Below are 20,333 nucleotides of genomic sequence, written 5' to 3' on the forward strand. Positions count from 1 at the left end.
AGAGTCGGACACGACTCACTGACTGAGCACACACGTGCAGCGCTTCAGGATTCCTTGGGGTAAAAATAATTGAATCCAAAATCTCTCTAGAGAGACTACATTTCTGTAGAGTTCCAAGACCCTTAAAAAAAAAATCTCTGCACAGCAGGGAACCCAAAATGCACTGTGTGAAGGACACATTATTTTTTCTACCCAGTGAAGCCTCCCCCAATTCTTCTGGTGACAGACCTCTGTCCCTGTGACCCCAGCCAGCCCCGAAGTCTTCACAGGAAACGTTTTCATTGGAGCCGGACCCTGGCCACTGCCTTAGCCTCTGGCTGGAACCGCGGGTGACCAGCTCTTACTATCCCGCAGAGAAGAGACCAGAGATAGAGAGAAAGAGTCTAGGGCTCCCTCAGACCAGCTCAGCCACTGCCCTTCCCAACGTGCAGTTCCACAAGCCAACGGACTCTGGGATTTAAATTAGTTCAAGTTGGGCTTTCGCCACTTGTAGTCAGAACCTAATGGATTAAGAGCCTATTAATCAAAATCTTATATGGAAGTCAAAAATAACTTTCTGAAGCTACCCCGGCAGCCAGTACATTTAGTCACAAAAGGCTGCCAGTGGAGACACGCCCAAAGACATGAAGGCAAATACCAGCCAGGAATGGCTGCCATTCTCAGCTAAGAGCTCCCTGCAGCCCACCCAGTCCGGCAGGGGAGGCGGAGGAGTAGGAGGGGACAACCCTGGTTACGGAGAAAACCCCCAAAAGAATGTTAAGAGCTTGTGAAATAAACCGGTCCCTAAAAACCCCAAAATGGTAAAATTATTTCTTAAGTATACCAAGGATTGCTCTTTAATGCACAAAAACCTTCATGTTTATGTAAGTCTCCCTACTGCTTCTTTGTTTGAAATTCAATTCTGACTTTCCACTGGAAACCGCCAAATAGTTCCCAGACTCTGAAATGAAGAAAACACAAATTTCAGTGTAACCACGAATGTTTGACCAAAAATCCCATCGATTTGCCAAGAAAGGTTATGATGTACTGAAGTGCAGTGTAGCTTAGGGGAAGAAGCAACATGATCTACAAATCTGACTATGATTCTGAGGAAGATTGGAAAAATCCAACAATTATCCATAAGATCCCAAACAGCACAGGAATATCCATCCAGAAACGCAGAAATATCCAGATAGTTGGCAATGTGTGGGCAAAACACCGCAATGACTGAGTTTTAAATAATTTTTCAAATGAATGTTGGAATTCTATTTGCCAAATAGTTATGAACCTTCCCTTCAAAAAAAAAAAAAAAGGAGCGGGGGTGTACATGGTGTTTTGCAACTGTGGGAAGTAAGACCAATGCTGGTAAAATGGACAGATGGTTGATTGAGCTTTCCACCTGGAAAGCTGGGGCTGGATAGATGGAGTCTGGGTATTAAAATAATGGCCTGGCTCCTCTTCTGACATTTCATGCTAGGCATGGGGTTCCATTAAAGTGTCCCCCACAGTTGGCATGGTTTTCGAGGGAGAGCTGCAATAAAAAGTGAAACCAAACTCTAGGTCATTAGAGTCTTTAAACTTAAAAACACTCTAGGGAGCTAAAGAGCTCTGCCAACAGAACCTCTGACGCCCCCTCGGGAACCACACAATGCCGGCCTCTTGCAGAGAGAAACATCGAGACAAGTAGATGTCCCAAGTTCCTCGGGAAATCAAGGGCGTCCGAGGATCTCCAGACTTAGCCTCGGTTCACGGTCTTCAAAACCCAGTCGACTTCTCCAGGTCATGGTGACTTACTGGATTCCACCCCATGCCCTCACATATGGCAAATATGTCCCATCATAGTTACCTGGTGAGGGTGTAGACGGAGAAGCTAGGAGATTCCAAATAACCCAGATAACTCTTGTGTGTGTCTGAAGCCCCCGGCCGGGTTTCCTAATGACCAGAGGGCCAGCCACGTCCTGCTACTCATCTCACCCGTGGCCTCTGCTAAACCTGAGACCCCAGACCCTTTGGGCATTTTCTAGTATTTTTATAACAACAATGCATTGTTTTATTCAGACTAAAAGGCTAAACTCACATGCATACATGCCACTGTGCTTATAAGGGCATGAGATGGTCACTGCATACAATTGTGAATCACATTTTTTCTCCATCAGCTCAAAGAAGCCAAATAGTGAAGCCTCCAAATCTCAAAATTCAAGTCACTGACTAATCCTTAAGTCAGAGTTTGTCTATGTCCTTTTCCATCCCCTCTGGACGGTCAGTGCCAAGGGCATCCATCCCTGTGCAAATGTCCTCCACGCTGGACCAGCTTCAGGAGGCCTTGTGTCATGGACAGAGCAGATCCTCACACTCGGCTTTGGGAAACTATTCCCCTGGGGGGCTGAATGCAAGCTGGTTGTGCTCGAGGCTGCCAGTGTGGGCACTTGAGGACTTCTCAGGGCAAGAGCCCGATGTCACACTGGCAGGGCTCTCCTTGGTCCCCAACCTCCCACCCAAGGCCACTTGCACCCTTGATGCAGCCCCAGTCCTCTGATGCTGGTAAACAAGGGCTGTCATTCAAGCACTCTCTCATCACCTCAACAGTTAACAGCTCCCAGTGGACAAAGTTTGCTTAGAATGTTCTAGATTCTTGGTTGTTTGTATTTGGAGGAAAACTGGGGTGATGAGAGAAAGCGAGAATATTTTGCTAATCTAGTTTAACCTCATTTTATTCCCCTCCATTATCTTCTTTCTTTCTCCCCCTCCGCCAGCTCCACTACCACCTTGGGGAATATCAACAGAGCAGAAAAACACAAAAAAAGTGAAGCAGCAAAGAAGTCTGCTTCAAGACAAACAGCAAGTGGCAAAGCTAAAGTCATATACTCAAGCCCAATGGACACTCTTAAAATGAATCTGCCTTTGCCCTCAAGATGTTTTCTGAGATGTTTTAAGTTGAATTTTTTACTAGTCCCAGGCAAGCCAAGTTTCCCAGCTAATTAAGAACAGTTTAGCAGTCTGCACTGAATTCAGAAACTGCTGCCCAGACATTGTGGGTTGGGTACCAAGGAGCCATGCCCAGCTTCTTCTTCCTCTCTCACCATCTTCTACAGCAGAGGCGAGGGTACAAAATATTCATGACCCTTCAGCTTCCCTTGTGGCCAGGGGTGGCCACGTGGTCAACTCCAGGCAATGACACTTAAGAGGAAGTTACTGCTGCCACTTCCAGGAAAGCATTAAGAAAAAAAAAGGGTCAAGACCTGCTGTCATGTGCTTTAGCCTTCTGTATCTTCCTCCATTAATCCCGCCTTGGGATGTCAATACCTGGAGATACCTGGAGATGCAGCAGCCGTCTTACGGCATCAATCAAGTGACAAGTCTGAGAATGACGACCTGGCCTGCAGTGGCAGAGTGAAAATACTGGGTCCCTGTGAGCCTCTCTGCCCCTGAGTTTATTGGTGAGTAAGATAAACGATTCCTTAACCTGTTTAGCCACTGCTCACCAGATATCATGTTATTAGCAGCCCGATTCATTGCTCCTTGATAACATCCTATCTGGGTCCATAAAAACAAGTCACTTTTTTCTCTTAATTTCTAAATGAAAACTTCTTTGTTTTCACTTTAATTTCTTCCTGTTTGTTGTTTTTAAGGGATCCACTCCAGGAATTTGATTTTGACAATGTCAATGCTTTATTTGTCAGTATGCCACCGACTTGAGTAAAGACACTGATGCAACCAGAAATTAGAGTGAACTGAACCAGCAGAGCTGGAAGAACTTGATCATTAGTAGTTAAGGTTTTACAGCCCTTGGCCATTTTATTCAGGAAGCAATGTAAGCAAAAGCTACTGTTTCAAGACAAAAACAAGAATTTTTCCCCATCGAAACCACCAACTTTCCAGAATGGTTTGATGGTGGTAGTTTAGTTGCTCAGTCATGTCCCCTTACAGGGACGATGCCGTATGTGTAATGAAAGTAAAAGTTTAGTCGCTCAGTCGTATCCGACTCTTTGTGACCCTGTGGACTGTCGCCCGCCAGGCTCCTCTGACCATGGGATTTCTCAGGCAAGAATACTGGAGTGGATTGCCATTTCCTTCTCTAGAGGATCTTCCTGACCCAGGGATCGAACTGACCTCTGGAACCAGTGTCCTCTGCATTGTTGGTGGATTCTTTACCACTGAGCCACCAGGGAAGCCCCCAGAAAGGTTTAGGGAAATTAAATTGGAGGAATTCCATAGATACACTTATTTATGACAACCATAAGAAAACAAAGGACCCTGAAAAGAAAATGCCTAAGTAAGAGAAGAGAATACAGGACTCCTGCCTGCTCTTGACCAGCAGCAGAAACCCAGAAACCAGTCCTTCTCGGGTTTTTGTGGGATCTTTTGCACATTCTTCAAATTCAGTTCGCGGCTGAGAAATAGTTTCTTAAAGAATAATCATTGTTTGCTGGTCCAGCTTAAATCCAGCCTACTATGAACTGCTTGACACACCAGCCAAAAAAAACTCCTTGAAAATTCATTCCTTGTCCCAAAATACGAAAGTCATTGTCTAACTATGTTAACTACTTGGGCATTACTGTCGCTAAAATCACCACTCATCTTACTCAGAGCTCCCTAAAAAACACCCTTAGAAGAGAGGCCAAGAAAATGCTATGGAGAGGAAGGTATAAAACAGGGTGACCAAGGCTGACAGGACCGGAAGCCAGCCATACAGATCCAGTGACAACCCAGATGGCTGAGGATAATCACTTTTTAAAATATATTTTCACATTTAAAATCTTTTAATATTTCACATAATAGCTTACTGGTTATGAATGGGTTTAGAGGGAAATAAACTAGCAGTGGAGATGCAAACATTCGCAACACAGCCAATAAGCAAACAGTTCAAGCACTGCAGCGGGACCATTGGTGAAAAGGGAAAGCTAGAGTCAGCAGTAAAGGAGGAGAAAGGCAAGGAACACGTGTTACATGCCCACTGAGGCCAGCCATTGCATTTACTTCTGCAACTGATATTTACTGAGTACCTACTATGTGTCAGATTCTGAGCTCTGTACTGGGGATCCACATGTGGTTAAAAAGAGTTCGTACACACAGGCTAAGTCACTTAAGTCATGTCAGAGTCTTTGCAACCCTGTGGACTGTAACCCACCAGGCTCCTCTGTCCTTGGCATCTCCCAGGCAAGAACGCTGGAGTGGGTTGTCATTTCCTCCCCTCAATCCCAACTCAGGGATCAAGCCCATGTCTCCTGCTTGGCAGATGGATTCTTCCCCACTCAGCCACCTGGGGAGCCCGCATGATGCAACTAGAGAAAGCCCACCATGCCACAACAAAGACCCAGCACCACCAAAAACAAAAACGAAAGAACTGAGTCTTAGAGAGTTGAGTGACTTGCCGAGGGCACACAGCTACAAAGTGACAGTAGTCACAGCCAGGCGTAGCTGAAACCACAGACCACGCTCTGCCTACTACGTCTGGTTGCCTCTCAGCCCTGACTGTAGCTACAGGAATAAATGCAGGCCTGGAGAGAAATCAGAGCCAAAGGTATGAGACTGAAAGTCATCAGTGGAAGCTGAATTCACGGGGACACGGGAGCTCATTGCACTGAGCGAGCTCTTGTCAGTGTCAGGAGGACTTCATGCTGCTGAATCCTCGTTCCTGGTCCTGGACTTACCCTTCTTCCAGCCACATGAATGATGCTCCTCCTGAAAGCACCTCTCCTGTCCTCCAACCCCACAATCTCCCGCCTTCTAGGGCACCCTGCTCCCTGGTCTCTCTTCCCCATCACCAGTCTCCTTTCTCAGCTTCTCCCTCTTTGCCAGGACTCAAATGTTCAAGTGCTTCCAAGCCCCACTCTGGACCACTCTCTTCTCTGCGTGCACTTCCGGGACCTTCTTATTTAGTACATCCAGTCCCAGGATTGGAAACCCCATTCATGTGCTGATGGTTCCTGAATGGCTTTTCCTCTAAGCACCAGGGTTATTCAACCATCTACTTAGCATCTCTGATGGAACCCAAAGAACACTGATGCCTAAAAGACAACTCAAAGTTGTTTTAAATCTGAAATATTAGTGATAAAATAGAGAACCAGGATTCAGGTTGCATCGTGGCAGACACGGGTAGAGAGATTTTCAAGAAGAAGCGAATATCCATCAGTGTCAAGTAAAGGCAGAGAAAAGACCATTTTTCTCCATTTGTAAATAGGACATGCCCACCCTATTCAAGTACTTTCCAGGTGGCGCTAGTGGTAAAGAATCCACCTGCCAGTGTAAGAGATGCAAGAGATGCAGGTTCAATCCCTGGGTTGGGAAGACCCCCTGGAGTAGGAAATGGCAACCCACTCCAGTATTCTTGCCTGGAAAATTCCATAGGCAGAGGAGCCTGGCAGACTACAGCCCATGCGGCTGCAAAGAGTCAGACATGACTGAGCACAACTATATATATTCCCTATTCAAAGCCCCAAACCAAGCAAATATGCCACTGAAGCTTCACTCTGCAAATATTAAACTTAATTTCATCCTTTGTTATGGCTACCCTCAAAGGATTGATGTGAGAATAAAATGTGAAAGAAGATCATAAAGCACTCAACAATATGAGATACAGGAAGAAGAGCCACAGGATTGATGTCACCAATTTCAACTCAAAAGAAAATGACCTGGCAGGATTCCCAGTACCTGGGCTCTGGGCCAATGCTCCCTCCTCACAGAGCATCAGTGGGCCTTGGGTTTTCACCTTCCTCATTCTTGGGAATTAATTCACAGAATGTACTTACTAGAATTTTTAAATCTTGAGAGTTGAGAGGAAAGTTGGGTCATCTAATCCCATTTCCCCTATTCAGTCTGCCTATCAGGGATGTGTCTAAAATAGTCTTCAATCCTTCCCATGACTAGATGGTTCTCCCCAGTCAAACCCCAGCAGGTTCCCCCACCTTCAAAGGTGCTGGCATGCTCAGTCGCTCAGTCATGTCTGACTCTTTGTGACCCTCTGGACCATGGGATTCTCCAGGCAAGAACACTGGAGCAGGTTGCCATTTCCTCCTCCAGGGGAACTTCCCAACCCAGGGATCAAACCCACGTCTCCTGCACTGGCAGGCAGATTTTTTACCACCGACCCAACTGGGAAGCCCACCTTCAAAGGTAAACAGCTCTGAATGTGTCGATTGGGTGGCATGGGATTACTAACCAAGGCACTGGCCTGGGATACAAGAGAAGCAATCACAGATATGCACGAAAAACAGAGGTGTTCAGTCTCCTGAGGGCAGCACCCTGTTGGCATCTGAGAAGAGGAACAAGGGCATCCGATGTGAAACACCAGTTGAGTGTGACAAACAATATACATTATCAAGGGTCAGAAAGTCCTCCCCAGGCTGGGATGACTGGAGAACAAAGTGTGGTCTCAGTGCTCTCCACAGCTTGAATTCTAAGAGGACATTTAATCTCTTAAATGTTTGCCCACCTGATGCAAAGAGCTGACTCATTTGAAAATACCCCAATGCTGGGAAAGATTGAAGGCAGGAGGAAAAGGGGACTACAGAGGATGAGATGGTTGGATGGCATCACTGACTCAATGGACATTGAGTTTGAGTAAACTCCGGGAGTTGGCGATGGACAGGGAGGCCTGGCATGCTGCAGTCCATGGGGTCACAAAGAGTCGGACACGAATGAGTGACTGGACTGACCTGAATCTCTTAAAATTTTCATCCAGTCTGCCCTTTATCCCTCAGAATGTTCCTGAGTTATTCCCTGCAACGAAAACTCATTACTACTTCAGAGCATCAGTGGACCCTGTGGAACTCACCCCAGAGACCTCTCACAGGATCTCTGAGACACAAGAGAGGCACACAACACACTCAGACAATAGCCGCATCTCATCTCCCAGAGGTCTTCCTTCCTGGGCGTTAGAGTCAAAGTGTCGTCACGACAACTCTAAGACAGGATCAGCCCAGGTCTCAGGCAGGGAGCATCATATTCTCTGTCCCTCTTTTCTCTTCCCTTTCACTGTGGTTTGCGTCGATATCCGTAGGTACGTTTGTGGATTCTGAGAGTTATTTAACATAAGAAGATGCTTCAACCCTCCCGGTCTATTAGAAAATAATCGAAAGAAACTGTTGGGTAGGGTAGTAAAGTGAAGTCAAAGTCGCTCAGTCGTGTCCAACTCTTTTCGACCCCATGGACTATACAGTCCGTGGAATTCTCCAGGCCAGAATACTGGGGTGGGTAGCCTTTCCCTTCTCCAGGGGATCTTCCCAACCCAGGGATTGAACCCAGGTCTCCTGCATTGCAGGCAGATTCTTTACCAGCTGAGCCACCGGGGAAGCCCATAGAAAATGGTATTAAAAGTAGCAGGGCTGGGGGTGGTTACAGCAGAAAGAGAACGTGGTGCCTTTCTGTGACACAAAGAGTGTCAGGGAGTCAGACATGCTGGGAAAGCCACGCTGCCACCTAGACATCTCCACTAGGGAACACAACCCAGATAAAAGACAGTCACACATCCCAACTATTACTACACAAAAATCATGCAGACTGCATCAACTTCGAAGTGCACCCACCAGGCCAAGTCCTCGGACAAATTCGGGGGTTCCCCTTGTCAACCTTCTCTGGTGGCTCAGATGGTAAAGCATCTACCGGCAATGCAGGAGACCCAGGTTTGATACCTGGGTTGGGAAGATCCCCTGGAGAAGGAAATGGCAACCCACTCCAGTACCCTTGCCTGGAAAATCCCATGGACAGAGGAGCCTGGTAGGCTCCCTGGTAGTCCATGGGGTCACAAAGAGTCCGACACAACTGAGTGACTTCACTCACTTGTCAATCTTACAATTCTAGGTACATCAGTGTAAAAACATTCACAACTTAACACTCTCTGGCAGATGGAAGCTGTTAGAAAGTACTTGATGATCTTATATTGCTACTGATCACATTTGATGCCATTATTTATTGTTACAGCAATTCCAGCTCCTTTAATAAGTCTTTATAGCCTGTGCCTTAGAGCCGAGCAGAGTTACTTGTCCATAGGAGACCTGAGTGAGGGAGTGAAAGTCACTCCGTCGTGTCTAATTCTTTGCGACCCCATGGACTGTAGCCCACCAGGCTCCTCTGTCCGTGGAATTCTCCATGCAAGAATACTGGAGTGGGTTGCCATTTCCATCTCAGGGGACTTCCCTGAGTTAACTATTTAATCACTTACTTTATGAATGAAGGCTGTAGCCAGGCTGGATCTATGAATGCAGCTCACTGAATGTGTGTAGGTGTTTGAAGCTCTGGGTTGACAGTTCAGCACACAATGCAACACAGTGACTCGTGTCTGCCCACATCTCAGCTCCAGGCCAGTGCTGGAGGCTGTGTGAATTCTTTCACCTACTGAAAAGGAATCGTGTTGGTATGTAGGCATACCACATGTCGTGGGTTGAACTGTGTTCTCCAGAAAGATACGTTGGGTCCTAACACCCAGGACCTGTGGATGGGATTTAGAAACAGGTTTTTCCAGATGTGATCACATTAAGGTGAAATCATGCTTGACTAGGGTTGGCCTTGATTCCATATGACTAATATCCTCATTAGACGACACACAGGGAGAATGCCACGTGACAAGAGAGACAGATGGAGTGATGCGTCCACAAGCCAGGAAACACCAAGGATTTTGGAAATCTCCAGAAGCTAAGGAAAGGAAGGATTCTTCCCTAGAGCCTTCAGAAAGAGTACCACCTTGCCCTGCAGATCTCAGATTTCTACTCTCCAGACCTATGGAAGAATAAACTTCTGCTGTTTAAAGGGCCATGCAGATTGTGGCCCCTTGTCCTGGCAGCCCTGGGAAATGAGTGTATCTACCATGTAAAAGACCCTGATGCCAGGAAAGACTGAAGGCAGGAGGAGAAGGGGATGACAGAGGATGAGATGGTTGGATGCCATCACCAAATCAATAGACATGAGTTTGAGCAAGCTCCAGGAGATGGTGAAAGACAGGGAGGCCTGGTGTGCTGCAGTCCATGGGGTCGCAAAGAGTTGGGCACCACTTAGTGACTAAACAACAACCATGTAAATAAAGTTCTTCACTCTCACCACAGGTGGGACTTCCAACACAAGCCAACACGCCTCAAAACCCACTGGTTCAGGTGAGAGGGATGCACACACCTGCCCCACACCCACCAGCCTACACACCAAGCTGGCGTCAGGTCAACACACGCAAAAAGCAGAAGCAGTGACAGACTTTATTTTCTTGGGCTCCAAAATCACTGCAGATGGTAACTGCAGCCACGGAATTCAAAGACACTTGCTCCTTGGAAGAAAAGCTATGACCAATCTAGACAGCATATTAAAAAGCAGAGACACCATTTTGCTGACAAAGGTCCATAGAGTCAAAGCCATGGTTTTCCCAGTAGTGCTGTATGGATGTGAGAGTTGGACTATAAAGAAGGCTGAGCACCGAAGAACTGATGCTTTCGAACTGTGGTGTTGGAGAAGACTCCTGAGAGTCCCTTAGATGGCAAGGAGATCAAACCAGTCTATCCTAAAGGAAATCAATCCTGCATATTCACTGGAAGGACTAGGAAATGAGTATACCTACCATGTAAAAGACCCTGATGTTGGGAAAGACTGAAGGCAGGAGGAGAAGAGGGTGACAGAGGATGAGATGGTTGGATGGCATCACCAGCATATGAGTTTGAGCAAAGTACAGGAGATGGTGAAGGACAGGGAAGCCAGATGTGCTGCAGATCTCAGATCTGCATGACCCCATGGAGTCATGGGGTCGCAGAGTCGGACAAGACTTAGCGACTGAACAATAAACAACAAATATCATATGTAATTACTGCCAAAGAAAGCACACCCGATCATTCAGTGAATATTCACTAAGCACCCCTATTTCCAGACAGCATTCCAGGCAATGGGGAGACTTCAGTGAACAAAACTGACCTAACATCATATGATCACGGAGCTTTGGTTCCAGAGGAGGAAGACAGGCAATTACCGCCACACACGTGAAATACACACACTCTCAGGTACAGACAGAGGTTATGGAGAAAAATAAAGCTGGGATAAGAAGCGGTGCAGGGTAGGGGTAGGATTACACTGTTAAATGGTGGGGCATGGTCAGGTGAGACCTCATGAGAAGATGATATCCCATAAAGAACCTGAAGACAATGAGGGATGTCCCGTATGTGTTTATGGACAGTTGTTCAGGCCAGTGGAACAGCAAGTGCAAAGGCCCTGGGGCTGGGAGGTACCCAGCACACAAGGAGCCAGCAAGGAAGCTCAGGGATGGATGCTGAAGGTGAGGGAAGGCCTGCTGTGGAGGATGATTATGTGCAGCCTCAAAAACTTGCTTGGGATTGGTTTTCTGTCTGAGAGAGACAGAAGGTTATGTGACTTCATGCATCATGAGAACCACGGTGCTGGAGGGGTTGAAAACGGAGTGTAGGGGAAGAGGGCAGAAGCCGGGGAACCAGTGAGAAGGCCACTGCAGTAATCCGGGTACCAGGGTGGGTGTGGCCCTTCCCCGCCACGCCAGATTCCTCACCGGAGTATCCAAGTACACACAGAAAATATGAGCAAACTAACTGCTGTGATCTCAAGCAGAAAGAGCCAACATATACTTTTTAAAAACAGGCTTTCGCCAATTTCAAAAGGTTATGTATACAAGTCCATTGATATGATGTGACTTCTTTTTTTTTTTGGCCATGCCACACAGTATGCACACAGTTAGGGATCTAAGTTCCCCAACAAGGGATTAGACGCCCTCTGGAACTCCCTGCAGTGGAAGCATGGAGCCTTCATCACTGGACTGTCAGGAAAGTCCCTGATATGACATTCTTGAAATGACAAAATTACAAAGATGGAGAATGGATTGGGGGTTGCCAAGAAGAGGGGGAAGAAGGGAGGTGGGCATGGCTGCCAAAGAGGAGTGGGAGGGGTCCTTCTGATGGACCGTTCTGTATCTCGACTGTGGTGGTTGCACAGGCTACACGTGTGGTGAAATTACACACACACACACACACACACACACACACACAGAGAAAAGCACATGACGCTGGGGCGTGCTGGATAAAGTCGACACATGGCACCAACGTCAGCTGCCCACCCAGGGCAGTGCGCTGCGGCCCTGCAAGATGTCACCTGGGGGAGAAACGGGGGATGGTCACCGGCTCTCTGCATCACTTCTTACAATTGCAAAGAGAATCTACAACTCCCTGAAAATAAAAACTTCTAAAAACCATTAAAAAAAAAATCTTTTACACCTATAATGTCGTCCAAAGCCCTATTGTAATCTGCCATAAAGCACAAGAAAAACAAACAGAAGGAAGCAGTAAGCATAGATTGCACGTAAGATACGAGTTTATGAAATATAGGTGAAACTCACAGCTTGTTTTAATTATACACTATGAGTGAACAAGAAGTAGATTGTGAGAAAAATGTGACTTCATAAGATTTATTAAGAATAATAGGTTATCTCCCTTTAAAACATTCTGCAGATGGAACACATGAACAAGATGGAACAAGAGTAGCACTTACAGATAGATAAGGATGGAAAGTCCTTAGGCATGAGCATGCAAACTCTGAACTGACAGTCACCCCCTAAACTGACCACCCACTGGTGACACCGGGTACAGTCCTGTTCAGCCCTAACATTTTTGTCTAGGGCAACAATCCCTTAAAGCTTTCTTTAAACTGACCCACAGCAAGCACAATAAGCCCCCCCCCCCCTTCACCCCCACACCCCCACCCTGCACCCACCCACCCCCGCCCCAGCTTCAGTGGGACAGCCTCACCTCTGCTCTCCACCTGCTAGGTGGAAGCCGTGGGTGACAACCACACAACCAGGCCATCGCCAGTGCGGACAGGCTGAGCCTTCTTAGCAGAGGATTTTATTTTTATAAAACTCTACGAGGATGAGGTGGTACTGCCCTCAGGAGATGGTGCTGGCCGCTTTCCCCTCTGTTGCCCCAGAAAACCTGTCGGTGTTAACAGGCGCCCTGGCCTGGTTCAGACGGCAGCTCGCGGGGCCCGCGTGCCCCGGCCACCCTCGCCTGACCTGGCCTGGGCTGGGGTTGTTCCTCTAAGCTCCCAGGAGACCACACGTGCCCCCTCAGCTCTCCGACCTCTTTGGCCCTGCCCAGCCCTGGAAAGTCCAGCTGTGGTGAGTGTTGGTGGGACTGCATGGGCAGACAAATGCGGAGTCATCTCAAATTAGGAGCCGTGGTTGCACAGCTGCTCGGATTGCTTATCATGATGCTAACTGGTTCCAGCCACAGCATAGGGGCGCAGGGACCCACTGTCCACCCTTTTCCCACAAGCCACACAGGTGCATCCGCAATCCACATTTGCTGGCTGGGACCAACCATCTGGCCACTTAAATCGACCTTCTAACCCTAAAATGCATCTTTAAAAGTAGAGACATTACTTTGCCAACAAAAGTCTGTCTAGTGAAAGCTACGGTGTTTCCAGTAGTCATGTATGGATGTGAGAGTTGGACTATAAAGAAAGCTGAGTGCCAAAGAATTGATGCTTTTGAACTATGGTGTTGGAGAAGACTCTTGAGAGTCCCTTGGACTGCAAGGAGATCCAACCAGTCCATCCTAAAGGAAATCAGTCCTGAAAATTCATTGGAAGGACTGATGCTGAAGCTGAAATTCTGATACTTTGGCCACCTGATGCAAAGAACCGACTCATGGAAAAGACCCTGATGCTGAGAAAGATTGAAGGCAGGAGGAGAAGGGGACAACAGAGGATGAGATGGCTGGATGGCATCACTGACTCAATGGACATGAGTTTGAGTGAACTCCGGGAGTTGATGATGGATAGGGAGGCCTGGCGGGCTGTGGTCCATGGGATCGCAAAGAGTTGGACACGACTGAGTGACTGAACTGAACTGAACTGAGTTATTTCGGGGCACTTATTAAACCCATCTTAGGATTTGTATCAGTGTCCCTGAATACAAAAAGAATCCACAGAGCATGGAGCGGGGTGGATATTGAGAGAGACAGTTTCATTAAAACTCACTCAAAAATGACCTCCAGCACCCAGAAGGCAAGCACCACCCCACGGGATCCCCGGTCCTCACCCATCCTCCAGCTGCTGCGGCTCTGGCTGAAACCCGCAGATTCCAGGGGTACCCCAGCAGCTAAAAAGGGCTGCTGACCTCAGCTTTAGGTGTAGGCTTCAAGTTCTTTCTCACCAGCAGTCAGGTGAAAATTGATAACTTGCAGGCATCACAATGAGTGATGTGTCCTTCCCAGCTTAATATCTGAAGGAAGCTCCAGTGAGTAGCAGAAAAGAAAAAAAAAAAAAAAAAAAAAAGGCGAAACACTAAGGGAAAACCAAAGCAAGTAACTGAACGTGTGTTCTGTAAAGCCCCCCAACCACTGGGGCCGCAAAGCGAGGGGCCCGCGGGCAGCGCCGCGCGGCGGGAAGGCCCGGAGCGCCCTCTAAGGGCCGTGGGCCGCAAACACTGCCGCGCGCCAGGCCGGGAGCCGAAAAGGGAAGAAACTGGGAGGAAAAAAATGTCTTCCACATGATGTCACCTAATACTCAGGGCCACAAAAATTCCTTATTCAAAATTTCTAAATTTTAACCATCTGATCCATCCTGGAGAACTTTCCTTATTAAGATGATAATAGTAACACAATTCCCCCAAATTAAATTAAATCCACCTTCTTTGTAACTAAAACAAGGATAAAAAATATATAGAAAAATATATATAGAAAAAATTAAAAATATGTATAAAAAATAAAAGATTAAAAAAAAGGGAAAGACAAGTATAACATCTTAGAAGGAAAAAAGGATGTTGGCCATGTGTTTAACCAGTATCTCCCTGATTCCAAATGCTCTAACGTTGTCTACTAAAATAATGAAATATCCATCCCTACCCCCCAGTTACCCAGTCCTCCCCAAAGGCAGCCAAGTTTTCAATTTCAGGTGTATCCTAACATAAATATTCTATGGCCTAAACATCTGATTACATATACATATATATTCTTTTCTTTATCTTTATATATTTAAATACTGACCCCCATATTTTCTAACTGAAATGAAACCTTCTGATAAGAAGTTTTATTGTAACTCAAGAAACTCCCAAATTCCAAAGGGACCAGTAAAAAGGATCTGCTTCTTATCAACAAAGTCATGGACTTTCCTGACATCTCTGCCTCTAATCACCTCCCCCCACTCTCACTCCATGCAGTAGCAGAATAATGCCCCCCCCAAAATGTGCATGTCCTAATCCCCAGAACCTGTGAATGCATGACCTCACACAGCAAAATCAACTTTGCACATGTGATTAAGTTAAGGACCATCCAATGTAATCACAAGGGTCCTTATGAGCGAAAGAGGGAGAAGGAAGGTCAGAGAAGGTGATGCGTGGATGCAAGCAGAGTGAGGTCATTGCTGGAGAGGCCACCAGCTGAGGATGTCAGCACCTCTAGAAGCTGGAGAGGGTGAGAAATGCATTTTCCCTCAAGCACCGAGAAGGAACACGACCCTTGATTTTAGCCCAGTGAGGCCCATTTCAGACTTCTAACCTCCAGAACTAAAACAAATGTGTGTTATTTAAAGCCACTAAGTTTGCGGTAACTTGTTACAACAGCAAAAGGAAACTAATACACCCCTCCACTCCTCATCCCCAACCAGGCCAGTTTTGGGGGAACAGGCCCTTAGGTCTTAAACAGAGCTAGGGATGATCTTGGTAAGATGGTATCCTGGGGCTTACCGGTGATAACTTTCCAGGGACACAAGTTATCGCTCTGCAATTCTATCACAACCTCTAAACACTACTAATGAATTCTGTGCTCAGTTGACAAAAAACAAATAGTTTTTTCATCTGAGGAGAGGGAGTCCAATGCACAAGATAAAAAGAGAGGGGGAGCTCACCCCCTCCTTTCAGAGGACAGAAGGAGGAGGGAAACCCTAAGAGCTGCATAAAGTCTGGGCCACAGGAAAGCCTATGAGGGCTTCTAGGGGCAGAAGGAATCTTTCCATTTACTTGGTCTAATGGGGACTGACTAACGGGCCTGAGGTCACAAGGGAGGTGAAGGGCGATAGCGTGGAGACAAACCCACGCACCTTGATTTGAACCTACTTCCTTTCTATACACCAGTTTTCATCAAACGTCTGTTCTCAGATTGCTTTCTATGCTTAAATTAATGAGGATCTCACAGAGGTTATGTTTATGTCTACTTACTAGAAATTAAGTCTTGGAAGAGGTTAATCTACATACCAATTGATTCATGTTGAAATAGCAATAGTAAACCATTACAAGCCGTCATAACAAACTGGATTTTATAATAAACTGTTTTCCAAAATAAAAAAGAAATAATGAGAAGAATGGCATTTTGGGCATTTTGGCAAGTCTCTTTCATGGAGGACAGAAGGATCTCCTATCCAGTTGTGACCTATTGCAGTATATTGTTTTCGCTGGAGTCCCCCAAAAACATCAGGCCTCGTACAGATATTGGAAAAGTATTTCAATAGCCTTACAGATAATTTTGGAAAGTCTTTGATACTACACCAAAACTCATCAAGTAGTAGTTCCTTAAAGGTTACCTACAGTGTACAATCTGAAACCATATAAAGAATTTCTCACATTTTGTCACATTAAAAATCCACTGGGGGATTTTGAACTTCGATGGATCTTTTAGCCAGGCAAGTTTTCGTAGCACCGTGCAGCAGTCACCTGGATTTACCAGCTCACTTGGCTGTGCAGAGCATCTAAACGTTGATACACTTTATAACACAGTATTCCAAAATCATTTATATCACCAGCTATCTTGTTAGAAAATTGTCTAAATAGTGGGACACATTCAAGCTTAGGATGTTGGCGGTGACTTGGCAAAATTCTACTTTTCACTTGACAGCTCAAATTTTCTCACTGGCAAGCAGTTATTCTACCAGAAGCAGCAGCCCACCTTTGCTCATTTTTTGAGATGCCTGCCAAATACCCAAGTCAAAATAACTGACTTGTTCACAGCCGTTCTTTCTAGTTAAGGTGGTGTTCCATGGAAAAAAAGCAGCTAGTTCAGCTCACACCTCACACCATCACACAACTGCTTTCCTGCACAATTACCAAAGAACTCCCCTGGTAGCTCAGACAGTAAAGAATCCACCTGTAGTGCAGGAGATATGGGTGCGATCCCTGGTCGGGAAGATCCCCTGGAGAAGGGAATGGCTACCCACTCCTTGGGTAGCCTGGAAAACCCCGTGGGCAGAGGAGCCTGGCAGGCTACAGTCCATGGGGTCGAAAAGAGTCAGACATGACTGAGCGACTAACACTTCCACTTCACTGATGAACATGGGCTGTCAGAAGAAGTACTAATCATGCCTTTCCCATTTCTTCACACAGCATATTAAAAAGACAGGCATACAAGGGTAGAGATTTGGTAAAATCTATCACTTTTACTCTTGCACCAAGGACATTCTTCATTGAAACTAGCATATCCTTTCTTCAAAAGTCTGAAAGATACAATGAGCCTGAGTTCATGAGGGCACCAATGCCAAGATTCACCCTAAAGCACCACCAGTTTTCCCACTAAACTTTTGTACTGTCTCCACAGATACTAACACTGTGAAAAAGGCAAATAGTATCTTAGTATTACTTTGAAAATTGCTTTGACCTTGAGGATTCCCTGAAAGAGTCTTCAAGCTTTAAAGAAAAATAAATCACCCCAAACCATCCTAAGATAACCATTATAAATATATGACAGCGTGTGTGTGTGTGTGTTCTTATATGGTTTCTAGAAAACTGTCTTATCAGACTGACAAGTGCAATCATAATTTTAATGGTTGGGTTGTATTTTATTGTAGGGAGGATGGAGAGGTGAAAGGCATCACTTGCTTATTTCGTTTTACATTTTAATTGACCATGAAGATGAAGGGTTTATTTAGGTCTTCAGCATGCCCTGCAAATCATCTCTGCTTTAAAGAAAATTCCTCTGAGCTGTGGTGGGTCCACCACTAGGAATCTGTCTCTGGGGGATTTCATTACAGGGATTCTGGTCCCAAAGGTCTGGGGACTAGGAGAGGCTCTGACTCAAGAAGCTTGCTAAGCCCGTGCATCGGTTGAGCCAAAGAGGAAGCAGTGTGTCCACAGCCCTGCTATAACACCCAGAGTACAAGTCTGGGGCAGGGACTGTAGCTATCACAGCAAGACAGACAGGAAGCCTTCCGGAGAAGCAGATGAAATACATTTTGTGACCCCGATTTCTTCCCCAGCATGGGGGAGCTCTCAGCAGTTTACATCTGTTCCTTTCTTTCTGTCATTTAAAGGCAGTGGATGTGCATTTCAAAATATGCTTGTCCTCCTTTGTCTGCTTCTAGTCTGGTCATCATTTTCCTGCAAATCCCACGTCAACACAGTAGAGAGAAGTGCCAGCAAGTGTTCCAGCTCCAACATTCCACAGCTCTGTGATTTACAGAGCAGAAGGCGAGAGAAGAGCAGCACGGAACACAGCTGGGTCCCGGGAGCAATCGCAAGCCACCCAGACCTCAGACCCACTCAAACGTAACCCATCAAGCAGGTGGCAGGGCAGTCTAGCAGGTCCAAGGCTGTAAAATGCTGGCATGGCACCGGCTCCAGTTTCAGTCTGCTTTAAGATACAAAAACTTTCTCAACATTCAGAGAATTTTAATTTAGAGGGGGAAAAAAAGCCATGGGTTGTGGGGGGGGGGGGTTGAAAGGTTTTAAAAGTCTTATTATTGATAAAAATACTATAAAAAATATTCAGACAATGCTTTCCTAGTAGTAGCTAACAGAGCGGAAAGAACCCAGAGCTGGAACAGCCTTTTATGAACAAGTGGCATCTCAGCACTTGGCATAATCCTGAAGCAAGCGTTACACATGAGGCACCCACCAAAAAGAGTCACCGAGCAGTGTGGCCCTTTCCCCCTTTCACTTGTAGTAAGAGGGCAATCGAGACCCGAAATAGTCTCACAAAGCAAGTAGCCCTCCTTGGAATCGCGTCTGAATTTTTTATAACCCAGCTGGGAGTGAACAGTATCAACAAAAATGTCCATTTCTTGGATTCCTACAAACCGATGACATAAATAAAATCCACACACTGTCGTGTGAAAATGCCTGCACAGGAGGTGGAAACAAAGGCCACCAACGGCTTGGGGATGAAAACCCTTGTCTCTGTCTCTGCAGGAAACCTACGAGAAATGTGAACACAGCGCGCTTGCATTTTCGGAAAAGCAGTTGCTCACCTTTCAGCCCCCGAGGAAAGCATCCACCCCGTGCCCAGCCTCGGCCTTAGGGTAAGGGTGAGGTCCTCCCTAATCGACTCCCGGCTTCCCCTCTCTCCTCTCCAGACAGAAGTCCTCTCCCAGCTCCAAAGTTCCCACCAAGATGCACCCTAAGAGTCGGGCTTCTTCTTGGGCACCGAGGTACCCGACCGCCCCGCGGCGGCTCACGGCTCTCCCCGCGCGCTCGTGGACGTGTCCTGCCTGTCCGCCTCCCTCTGGTGTCCCGGGAACCGTCCACCACACACCAGACATCCGTGCCTCCGGGCAGGTGAACAGGAGGAAAAGAAGGATGCCCCCGGGGGGGAATTCTGGGCGAAGGAAAGCATCGCCCTCACTCCCACCGCAGCGCCGAAAGGTCACTTTTCTTTTCCTCCCGCGCCCCCCACTTTTTTTTTTCCAGGCTTTTCTTTGCCTGAATGTTCCTGGGATGTCCGATTCCGGGCATTCGACGGCAAAATTGAAACCGAGGAAACTGAGGTCCCCTGAGGCTAACCGTGTCCCTGCGCTCGCCTCCCGCGCGCGAGGCACCGAATACCGGGACCCCCTCGTCCCCAGTCGCCCCTCCACGCCGGGACTCGCGAACGATGAGGACGCACAGGTTAGGGACCCGACATGCAGCCAGTACAGAGCAGGGAGGGCGGCGGTGCCCGGAGCGACAGGCGGTCGAGGGGCGCACGGAAAGTGGACAGAGAGGCGCAAAGAGCCCGGCGCCTGAGCCCGGGACTGCGCGTACCTGGAGCAGCCCCCGCCGGAGAGACGACGGGCAGCAGCGCAGCTAGGAGCAGCAGCGCCGCCCAGGGCAGCGGGCGCCGCGCGCGATGGGAAGCCCGGACCTCGGGGGCCATCGCGAGCCCCGGGGTGCGCGGCCGACTGGGCCAGGCGGCGGGCGGGCAGGCGCTGGGCGAGAGTCCGGGAGTGCGGAGGGGGTGCCGTCGGGTCCCCGCCGTCGGTATGCGTCTGAGCGCTCTGCGCCGCGCCCGCGCGCCCCTGGCCCCGCGCCGAGAGCTCCCGGCCCCGCGCCCCGGCCGCCGCGCTCCGCACTGAGGCCGCCGGCCGCCGGCCGCGCCTTTTAGCCGCGCGCGGGCTCCCCCTGCCGGCGCGAGGGCGGCGGGGGTGGGGGCCCGAGGCGGGCGGGGCGCGGGGCCGGGGCTCCG

General features: G+C 47.7%; 1 protein-coding gene across 1 annotated transcript in view; it reads right to left on the reverse strand.

Annotated features, from left to right (window-relative positions):
- Positions 1-20,212, reverse strand: part of FNDC1 (fibronectin type III domain containing 1) — a 112,361-nt gene extending 92,149 nt beyond the window's left edge. Inside the window, exon 1 of the mRNA XM_006051257.4 lies at positions 19,913-20,212. Within this exon, the coding sequence (XP_006051319.3) occupies positions 19,913-20,024 (112 nt within the window). The 5' untranslated portion in view covers positions 20,025-20,212. The remainder of the gene's footprint in view (positions 1-19,912) is intronic.
- Positions 20,213-20,333: the final 121 nt, after the last annotated feature.

This window comes from Bubalus bubalis, chromosome 10 (assembly GCF_019923935.1).
Source record: "Bubalus bubalis isolate 160015118507 breed Murrah chromosome 10, NDDB_SH_1, whole genome shotgun sequence".
In the NCBI taxonomy this organism is placed as follows: domain Eukaryota; kingdom Metazoa; phylum Chordata; class Mammalia; order Artiodactyla; family Bovidae; genus Bubalus; species Bubalus bubalis.